Genomic DNA, 11,561 nt, shown 5'->3' on the forward strand with positions numbered 1-11,561 from the left:
TATATATATATATATATATATATATATATATTAAATTAAAAGGTCATGGTTGTTTGCCCAAACGTCAAGTTTGACTGTTGCATTGAAGAATTATTTATTTATTATTTCCCCTTTTTATTATTAATATTTAAGTATTTCTTGGTGTGATAGATTTGAAATTTAAAGCGAAGTGATATCCCACTTTCATGAATGATAAAAGCCACCATCTATATTCAGCCTCATGTCAAGGTCTTGGCATGAATTTATTAATTTTTCATGCCTATTCTCATCTATTCTGCTATATACTTGCCCATTCTCTTATGCCCTTTCCCTCCCCTCCTTGAATAGATTTGTCAAGCAATGAAAGTGAAGTCCACCATCTTTGTATCACATCACAAACCACAAGTCCAACCCTATTTTTCCATGAAAATCAATCTTCATAGCTTGAGGGGTTTTTTTCAGTATTAAATGTATTCTTGAATCAATTTTTGCATGTTAAAATTAAAAACATGTTTCTTTTGTGTTTTGGCGATGCATTGACGAGCTTTTTAAGCAAATATTATTTGTTTATTCAAGAGAAGATTCATTCTTTGCATTCTTCTAGGAGTATTTAAAAATATAATAGATGTTTTTTAAAGTGTTTTTAATTTGAAAATATATTAAAATGACTGTTTCTTTTTTGTTTTTTCACGATGCATTGATGAGATTTTTAAGCAAATATTTTTTATTTATTCACGAGAAGATTCATTCTTCATATCCTTCTAGGAGTATTTAAAAATGTAATAGATGTTTTTTAAAATGTTTTTAATTTGAAAATATATTAAAATGATATATTTTTTATTTTTTAAAATTTATTTTTAATATCATCATCTAAAAATATTTGAAAAATAATTCAATTTAAATTTTGATGAAAAACTTACGTTGCATCTAAAAATATTTAAAAAATAATTCAAATAAAAATCTTTTTAAATTTTGATGAAAAACTTACGTTGCATATGTTCTCCATTCAGCAAAGATGAACATGACCAATCTTGCTGTCCATTTGTCTCACCTCCTGTACATGTTTCCATTTCTATTAGATGTCACCAACCCCAGAAAAGTTATGGATCTGAGCGAAGAACGGGGCATAAATGATAAAATCCTGGCAAAAACTGAAGCTGAAAAATAAGTGATGATTCAAAGCTCAAATGGGACACTGTTTGTAGAGAGCTGAACATTGGTGTCAGCTCAAGTAACTCTATTAGAGCTAAACTGTTTATATTATGCTATTTGACTACAGGATTATTATTACTCTACAGAGCAGCTTAGCTATAAAATTTGCTCTTCTGTAGTTAAAATTGGAAATTTCTCCTACATAGCTATACTTGTCTGATTCTGCAGCCAATACTGCATGTTTGATTAGTTTTAGTTGGTCGCTAGGAAGCTCATGCAGATCGGAGGACGGATTTTGGCTAAAGCAAGGATTGATGAAGGAAGAATCCACAGCCCATCTCCACAGATCAAGCCAGAGGCCACGGCAGGAATCATCAAGCTTGCCTTTCTGCTGTTTAGCTTGTGCCAAACAAACACAACCAAACTCCCCCCACACATATCAATTGCGAAGTAGGCTCCAACGAGGAAAGGCACTGCCATAGCCATTGGGAGAGGAACATATTTTCCAATATTGTTGGGAGAAAGATCTCTCGACAAGTTGGCCAGTATAGCAAAGGCGAAAAAACCATAACAAAGCTGCAAGCAGTGCTGGGGAAGGGCAGAGAAGCCTTCAACACCAAGAATTGCCATGTTTCTATAGATAATGGCATAGGGAGCTTTGTATTCACCATCAGGGTTTCCGACATCAAAAGCCTTGTAGAAGAGGAAGAACGTGACCGGAGCTACAACACAGCCTATGACAGTCCCAATGGCCTGGCTAAGAAGCATTGATCTAGGAGAAGTGAGAGTGAGATGACCAGTCTTGAAATCATGCATCAAATCAGAAGAGATGGAAACAATGGATTTAATCAGGCCACAGCCCACCAGTCCTGCAACTACACCGTTGTTTTTACCTGCCAAGGCTGCGAGTAAAAAGAGGGCCACCTTTCCATAATTGTAAGCCATGTTCATGTCAGTTAGACCAGCCCCATAAGCATTGCAGAAGCTAAGAGAGGGAGCTAGAATGTAGGCAACAACTACATAGTACCACTTCAGCTCCGGAAACATGAGAGGGATGGCAATGATGGCAATGATGGAGAAGGTGATGTACCCTAAACATGCTGCCCAAAGAGGGATGCCCTCTCTTAAGAAGATTTCATTTCTTTGAAGATCATGAAGAGCTTGATTTTTGTCTTCTGCAATTGCAAGTGGAAAACGATATTAATGAAGTTTCTATGATGAACTCAACGTTATCAAAATTGGGCTTATCAACATTAGCATGTCACTGGTTGCAGCACATCGAATTACAGAATACAAGAGCATTCCAAATATCACCAAGAAATTAGAAATGAAAATTCCTGAAGTCTCTGGTCAGGTCAACGGAGGTCTTTTTAGATAATAGTATGGGGGAGCTGTAACCGGAGAGGGAAGTTTTAGCTATGCAATATGCTGGACATACGTAACATGATGAACAAAATAACATCAACTCACCTGTTTTGAGTTTGTTAGCTTTTGCTCTGGCACGCATGCTCGTCGCAGTGAAATAGAGTATCTTGAGAAAATTGTAGAGGCCGTCTCCTAGGATCAGAGAAATAGAAATGAAAACCTGCAACAAAAATGAATTTCTTTAAGACTTATTCAAGCAAAAACCTCTAGCACCGAGGAATGCGTGGGGGAATCTACTGAAGAAATTGAGCTAAAATTTCTTAATTGCAGACCTTGTAGCCATTTAGACTCTTCATACTACTTTCTGGTAAAGTTGAAGGGAACCACTCTCCTTTAAGCCCACCTATCAACGGCCACATTAATCCCCACGAAAGCACTGCTCCGAGAAGCAAAGACAAATTCACAAGATGGGAACAGATCATTCCCGCACCAATATAAGTCATGCTGAAATCGAAGTAAAACCTGCCAAAATCAATTTCTCTAATCAATTATAATGGAAGAATCAATCACAAGCAGGCCCACAACATGTGGGAAAAAAAAAAGCCAAGCACTCACGAATTTTTCCAAGCTTTCAACCCAAATGCAGGGAACTGAGAAAATCCACATTTTTCTCCACCAGAATAGAACCACTGAAAGAAAGCCCACAGGAAACTTAATGAAAAGAACTTCATGAACCCATGCACCTGTTTCCTGCAAGGTAATGGTTTTCTTTTCTGAGTTGTTTCGTACTCAACTTCTATCTAGTGCTAAATCAGCAAGAATCGGGAACAAGACTCGTGCTTACCTAGCCATCTTGTCTCCTGTAGGAGTGTGGAACCCATTGATGAGAACTGCAGTTGCAGTTCCACTTGGATAACTCAATTTGTAATCTATTATCATGATCTGGGGCACCAAAAAATGCAAGATCAGAGACCAATTCAAGCTTTCATAAGTAACATACAGAAGAAGTCGAGACCATTGTCGATTAAGATTCAAATTAAGTTGAAAACTTGCAATCATCAATTCATGAACAATTACCTCTAGAACACCCACACTAATAAAACATAAACAATCGATTCATCAAGAAAATTGAAAGAAACATATTACCTTTCGCAGAGGAACTAAAGCAAGTAGCCCAACGAAGCTGCTTACAAAGAGGAAACCAGTCATCCAACCAATCCCAGGTTCCTTAGTGCTCCCAGGAGTATTCCCCTCTGTATCAACCCCAGCTTGCTCATAAGTCTTCCTATTCAAACCCAGTAGATAAGATCCAAAACCACCTGCGATTCAATAAACAAATCACAATTCGGCACACATATTAAAAAGATTAGCAAAAATTGTTCAAAATATTAACAACACATGAGATCAAAGTCTCAAACCTCCAACAGCAATGCTATAACAAGCAACAGCACAAGTTTGTACTATGGTATTCTCTTGTCGGGTAAAGGGAGTGGTTACAATTCCAGCCTTTGAGAGGAGCTTAGTCCATGTTCTGAGGAACACAAATGCAAGAAGAGCAGCAGAGACATTGAGATTTGGGACTAGACCAGTGGTGAGATTCAGCTTCATGACTATAACACTGTATATGATCCCAATTGCTATGCTGGCAACAATTCCCCTAACTGTAATCTGTTTAGTCCATGGAGCAATCCTCTTGATATCCTCTGGCTCATCTCTAACTTCTTCCATGCCCTCTCCCCCAACCCTCTCAATCTCTTTCATTTCTTCCATGTTCATATTCATCACAATCTTCTCACTAATACAATCAACAAACCAAACCCATCATCTTGAATCCAATAGAATGATTTATAGAAGCTAAACACACATCAAGAAAATCTGATAAAACTACAAAAAATAAAAAATTGAATAAAAACAAAACGTCATGAATTATATTACCTTCTAGGCCTCCTTTTTCTTGCTCCCCTTCTTCTTTCGACCACAGCTTCAAAAAGCACCCGAAGAATCCAACTTCCTCAGTCAACTACTAACAAGTCTCCATCAATCAATACAAGTAGATGCAAGAGCATATAGTTTCCTTCAGAAAGACAACAAAACATTCAAATCAACACATGGGCAAGGGCCAGCCTCGAAGTTGATTTAAGGAAGCTCTCCAAGAAAAACAGACGACAGCAGACAAACATGATTCGAGGCCTTCAAGAAAAACCCAAAAACCATAAATATTGCTTCTTCCAAAGCAATAATCAAGAGCATTAAATGCCAGGCCAAGAGAACAAAAAGCCAAGCTTCTTATATGGCAAAAAAACCCAGCAATTGTTTTTCTTATTTATACTAAATTTAAGCACCACCAGCCCACCCACCAGCATTTTCTATGTACTGCACAGAAGTACAAGGCAAGGCTGCGTTGTAGTACAACACTCATCAGAACTCCAACGATGGCTGCTTACAATTGAACAGATGTCAGGTTCATAAATTTGATCCTCGTCTCGTTGACTTATCGCCACCACTTTTCACTCTCTCTTCATCCTTGTAGTACAGATATAGAGAGAAGAAAAGTGGGAAATCGTGGGCATAAAATTGCTTAAAGTGAAAAGCAAGAAATGGAACTGCTAACTGGCTTGAACTGGCTACTTCACTTGAAAGTGCCTTCCCTTTACAGTCATAGCATGTGTATGGCAAGTTAAGAGTGCATTTTGGTCCCTCTACTCTTATTTCCCTTATTTTATCACCTTTTTGTCTTGATATCAATCCCAACCTAACTTGTTTGGATTAGAACCCAAAGACTGCTTCGTTAAAGATTGAGATTTATTTAATCAACTATCGTGAAGGACTATTATTGATGCTATAAATCATATACATGTTGCAATTAAAACGTTCTAATTCTCATATTTTTATATTATTGTTTTCACTTTTTATGACATTTTAATTTATTTTTTCAATCAATTACGACTACTAATCATATTTGATGATAATGAATAAAATGACATCATGGTTATATAGAGAATATGTCAAAAGCTATCCTTAATAGGGTTTTTGGAACCAATTTTATATATAATTGAATTTAATTATAGTATTTAATTTGAAATTAATTGATAAATATATTGAATTCACATGTTTAGAAAATATAGAATTTATTTTATTTTATTTTTTATATTACCATCATAACTTTCATTTTATTCCTTCAAATGTCTTAAAAAAAGTTAGAATTTCTTATTTTTAAGATAGTAAATCATAAGGTTTGACCCTAATTTATTTTTTAAAATTAATTTTTATTCAATTTTTTATATTTAAAATGATTGAGATTTTATTGAAAACTTTAAATTGAATTTAATTCAAAAAAATTATAAACCATGCTGCAAGATATCACTAACAGTTAACAGCGAGAACATTTTGAGTTTAAAGGTATTATTGCGATGTTATCTTAACTCAAGTTTAATTAAAAAAAGTATAAAATAATATAAGGATCAAATTAAGATAGAATGTATAGTAGGAGGATCAAAAGGGACAACATTAGCAAGCGTGTGGCCAGAACATGTCAAGATCAATTAACCAGAGGAGAAAGGCAAGTTTTGAGGCCAATAGTATAAAAATCCTAAAAGAATGATTGATGTAAGAGAGAGAGATCATGTGCATGGTAGGGAGGGCCCAAGAACTGGTGGGGATGGTATTTGATGAATGCTGATCTTATTATATTTTAGATGGGACTCTTATTTCTGACCATTAATTTTCAATTTATAAGATGAGAGGATAAGAATTGTTATTTAAAAAAAATAGTGTTTTAAAATTGTATTTTAAATTATTTAAAATTGTGTTTTAAAATTGTATTTTAAATTATTTATTTTATTTTAATTTAATTTTTGTATGTTTTTAAAATTTTTTGAAGTGTTACTATAAAAATAAATTTTAAAAAATAGTATATATTATTTTTAAATAAAAATATTTTTAAAAATAACTTGTTATTTGTTAAATATGATTCTTTTCATGCTATTTCAAATTTATGTAGGTTTGCCATCATAAAAAATAAATTTTTAAAAATAAAAGTAATTTTTAAAAATAATTATCATTATAATATCAAACATGTATTGATATTGATCAAGATGATATTATTTCAAGATTTTTTTATAGAAAAAAAATTAAAATGTTATCAATTTACTTACTTTGTTAAGACTTTTTCTGAACTAAATCCTATATTAATAGACCACTAGATTAATTATCTAACCGGACTGAGTTTAATATTTATAGAAATGTTTTGAATAAATTAGAGGTAATGAAAAAGTAGTCTATTGGTAGATGGAATAAACTAGACAAGCATTTATAATATGATTGATTTACTTCATGTAATTTAAATTTAAGGAGAAAAAAACACACATATTTCCTCTGCCTCAAAACAAATGAAACAAAAATACAAACGAATTATTGAATTTCCAAGTGATTTTATTATTCCTATTTCCAAACTTGAAATGTAATAATTCCTCTTCTAATTTTTTAATCGGATGCAATAATTTATTATTCCTATGAAAATGAAAAAAAAAATCACTATTATTTATCTCTTAGTTTAAAAAAAATTATTTCAAAGGTTAGATTTAATTTCTAATTAATTCAACTGTTTTCTACTGTGATCACTATGTTTTTGGGATCGAGAGTGATAGATCACCATGGAATCTAGAAGAAGCATGCTAAGAAAGGGAATCTCTTAGCGTGAGTATATATCTATCTCTTAATGGGAGCCGATCGAGTCAAGATTGATTGTTACGTGCAAAAGGGGAACCCTTCCCTTTCCTCGTAGCAGCTCAGTCGTCCTTTCGTTCTTTTGCACCAAAAAGTCATCAAGAAATTATTCCAAAACAAACACCACAGACGCCCACCCTCCCACCCTCCAAGAAGCAAACAATTTTGCTGAGAGGAAGAGGCAACAAATATCTCCGTTTAAATCACCTTAATTCAGTGGAAAATTATGTGCGCATTATTTGTACATTAAACCATGTGCATGCATCCAAGTGTGCTTTGATTTGATTAACTACTTGACATATATAAATAAAATTAAGAGAGTTCTTTGGCATTTTCTAGAGACAAAAAAAATTACTTTGTTATGGGCTAGAAATGTTTATGATAATTATTTTTCTCTCGCACAAGTTTTGTGGATATGAAGTGGAGAACATGTTGAAGTTACATCTAGACAGCAAAATCCAACCCCTTGGTTATTGAAACTTAGTATAAAATCTAGATCATGGGTTAAGCTCTATTAATTAAAATAATATTATTTTAATTTTTTTAAATTAATTTAAGTCTTGCTTGAATTAACTAAACCATAAAATTATTTAAATCACATTAATTTAACTTTTACTATATTGTTTTAGAACCTAACATGAACTAATCGTTATCAGATCAACTGCTTAACCGAGTTTAATAGCTTGTTACTAATAAATTATGCCATTTTACATCTACTTTTATGGAATATGAACTCAATTTTGAAAGGGACGGTAAGTTGAGATTTGGGACTAGGTCAGTGGTGAGACTCAGCCTCATGACTATAACACTAACACTGTATATGATCCCAATTGCTATGCTAGCAACAATTCCCCTAGCTGTAATCGGTTTAGTCCATGGAGCAAATCCTAGGTGGGCTTTCTTTCCATCTATTGCACTTTCTTTATACCTTTTGTTGGAACTCAATATTGAAAGGGACGGTGAGTTTTAGTTTTAATTCTAGGTGGGCTCGATTGGATTTCTTTGTTAAAAAATATAATAACATGATCAATATCTTCAAATCAACTTTGGTGATGTTCATATAACATTTTTTGTACAATAGGATGTTTGGATAAGCTTTTGATTGCCCTAAAAAAACTACATCCATGTTCGGACTTATATATTTTCCAAGAAATTAATTATTTTATCGGAACAATTCGAGCATTAAAAAAAAAAAATAGAGGATGCTTAATATTTACCAACAAAACTAAGTCTCTGAGAGTTTACTTTGGACGAATAGATATCTATGTTGACAAATTATTTGCCACTCGAGGATGAAAGATCATGTCGTTTAAAATGAAATTAATGCATTATAAGCTAATTATGTGGAATCCAACTCATAATTAGTTTCATGTTAAGAGCATGATTTCATGTTTTACTTAAGAAACATTGATTAGCACTTATCAGCTTTAAAAAAATAAAAAAACAAAGAATGGTTGCGACGTCGCGTTAGAGTTGAGGAGGTAATGAAGAACCCTAATTCTTCAATTATGTGGTTACATGTAATGTAAAAAGTTTTAACTTGCTATGAATTGATATATATATATATATATATATATATATATATATATATATATATATATATATATATATATATATATATATATATATATATGCCACTTGAAGCTGAAGGCATTTGCATTTAAAATGAGGTTAATGCATATGGTGAGTAAGCTATTAATTTATTGTGGTTTCCAACTTCAAAATTCGAGAATCAATTATATTGTGGATTAGTGATAAAATTTATAAGAAGGAGCACTCTTGCTTTAATTTCTTTCATGTTAAAAGCATTAATTACATGTCCCGGTCTGAACAACAAATCATGATTAATTTGCGATAGCATACTTGTTTTAACAAACAAAAAAAAAATAGAGTTCATCATGCATTGCATGCGTGAAAAAATATAACTATAGGTTCAAACCTGTGTATCTTGTATCAATATGTTAAATAAAAAGTGTGGAATATATCTCATTTTGTCTACAACTAGATATGTTACTGCGTGTTGATGTAGATTAAACAATTTTTTAATGTAAAAAAAATGATATGTTAAAAAAATTCAAATTATTAATAATTTAAATATTTATAAAAATAAAACAATAACAACAACAACAATAACAATAAATAACTTAATAAAAATAATCATATCTGAACCTATTCGAATTATCAAATAATCCAATACTAACCTAACTCAAGAAAAATTCAAGAAAAAAAAAGTCAAACAAAAAAAATATTGGCTTAAAAAAGAAAGATAAAAACCAAGCAAATCTAGACAAATCTTCTAAACCTAGTCTTATCTAAAAAGTTATAATTTGTTATATCATGAAACCAAGTTCAATTAAAAAAATTAAATATAATCCAATTTAATTTTGAAAGTTGCAATCTTGAAAAAACCATTAATAAAAAATCTTGCAAAATAAAAAAAGAAGCAACAAAAAAAATATAGAGCTAAAATCTAACAGAAAAAACTCAATGAGGATGGAAACTGAAAAGAAATTATCGCAAGCAAAACAAATTCAATTAAAATAATTATGATCAAAATTGAAAGATTAAAAAAATTATAAGGGGTGAAATTAAAAATCATTTATAGATTTAAAAATGATGGGGGTAAAATATAAAAACAATTATTGACGGCTAACTAAATAGAATCAAATAAAAAAAATAAGAAAACAAAAGTTAAAAATAGAGAATTAAACCAAAAAAATATTAAAAAAAGGTTATAAAGGATTAAAAAAATAAGACAACATCAATTTAAAAAAAAAAGAAAAAAAACAAAACAAATCTCTTAAACCTGATCTAATATCTAAAAGTCGCATCGCAGTATATTTTTTATCCTGATTTAATGAAGAATCATATTTTTCAACTAATTTAATTTAGAAGAATGAGATCAATAGAAAAGTATTAATAAAAAACTTGCAAATTAAACATAAATAATGAAAAAATATGATAAAAATCCAAGGAAAATGCCATTTAATGAAAAAAATAAAAAATAATCCCAAATAAAATAAATATCAATTAAAAAAATAAAAACCAAATTTTAAAGATAAAAAATATAATAAGTGGTAAAATTATAAACATCTATGAAAGCCAAGTAAACTCGGACAAACATCTTCAATATGGTCAAATCTTAAAAATCTTGCAACCTATTAAACTCCGGATCAAGGTTCTATCAAAAAAATTTATTATAAGTCAATTTAAAAAATTTATCAAAGCAAAAAAAAAAGATATAAAAAAAACCTTAAGCAAGTTTGACAGCTAGCTCGAGTCAACAAATCAAACACATGGTCTAGGACATAAAATTATGATGACCATATAAATAAGAAAGCTAAAAAAACATTAACAAAAAAATATTAAAAAAAATAAAGTCGAATCAAGCTAATCTTTCATATCTATTACCTAGGTCATGAAACTAAGGTGACCACGTCAAAGGCAAATTATAAAAAATAAAGAAGCAATATTTTTAATTAAACAAACTTTGAAGGATGAAAATGAAAAAAAAAATAAAGTAAAAAAACATTGCAAAACAAAAAAACAATTAAAACAATTATGACAAAATTTGACATAAAAATTAAATGAAATAAAATGTTTTGGTAAAAATCAAATCAAATCAAATATTGAGTGATGAAATTGTAAAAAATAAATTCATTAAGAAAATAGCAATTAAAATAATTAAACCAAATTTAACATAAAAATTAAATAAAAATAAATGCATAGGGGTGAAATTGTAAAAGAGTAAACCAATCAAGAAAATGATTTAAAAAATAGAAATTAAAATAATAAGGACCGAATTTGACAACAAAATTAAAAAAATCAAATGACCAGAGATAAAATAAAAAATAAAACCCAATTAGAAATAATCAATGTAAATAAAAAAATTACAAATAAGAGAAGAGGGACTGAATCAAAAGAAGAAATAAAATGAAGGACTAGAATGATTTTTTTCATTGCCAGCATGCAATCTGAGAAAGAAAGAAAAGGAAAAGAAAGAAAATAAAAGTAATTTCAAGTTAAATCACACCGAACCACGATATACATGCCACTCAAAGAAAAATATGATGTCAAGATGAATCAAATGATACTGCAGAATCACAACTACAATCACTTAAGTTAACTAGTGATACGACTAAAAAATTGATATCTTCCTCCAAGTACAGGAGTGTCGAAGTAATAAATAACCTGGTAAGACCGGGGTCGAATCAGAGGGAGGTTAATTGTACAAATTATAAACAACAACAACAGTAACAATAACAATAATAATAATAATAATAATAATAATAATAATAATAATAGCAATAATAATACTAATAATACTACTACTACTACTA

At 30.6% G+C, this 11,561-nt stretch overlaps 1 protein-coding gene across 4 annotated transcripts; it reads right to left on the reverse strand.

The window, feature by feature from the left end:
• Window positions 1-1,110: 1,110 nt before the first annotated feature.
• On the reverse strand, window positions 1,111-5,162 carry LOC105139103 (metal-nicotianamine transporter YSL3-like). 4 transcript variants are annotated; one of them, XM_011045423.1, is made up of 9 exons: window positions 4,854-5,162; window positions 4,432-4,570; window positions 3,915-4,291; window positions 3,643-3,815; window positions 3,341-3,438; window positions 3,112-3,246; window positions 2,829-3,018; window positions 2,602-2,716; window positions 1,111-2,306 (listed from the first exon to the last, which is right to left on the reverse strand). In XM_011045423.1, exons 3-9 carry the CDS (start codon window positions 4,276-4,278, stop codon window positions 1,384-1,386), a joined length of 1,998 nt encoding a protein of 665 aa, XP_011043725.1. In that variant the 5' UTR covers window positions 4,279-4,291; window positions 4,432-4,570; window positions 4,854-5,162; the 3' UTR covers window positions 1,111-1,383. The 4 variants fall into 4 exon arrangements, with proteins under 4 accessions (XP_011043725.1, XP_011043727.1, XP_011043726.1 ...); XM_011045425.1 differs by lacking the exon at window positions 4,854-5,162 and having other exon boundaries at window positions 3,915-4,051; window positions 4,082-4,291; window positions 4,432-4,840; XM_011045424.1 differs by lacking the exon at window positions 4,854-5,162 and having other exon boundaries at window positions 3,915-4,297; window positions 4,437-4,839.
• Window positions 5,163-11,561: the final 6,399 nt, after the last annotated feature.

This window comes from Populus euphratica, unplaced genomic scaffold (assembly GCF_000495115.2).
Source record: "Populus euphratica unplaced genomic scaffold, PopEup_1.0 scaffold121.1, whole genome shotgun sequence".
Lineage (NCBI taxonomy): Eukaryota > Viridiplantae > Streptophyta > Magnoliopsida > Malpighiales > Salicaceae > Populus > Populus euphratica.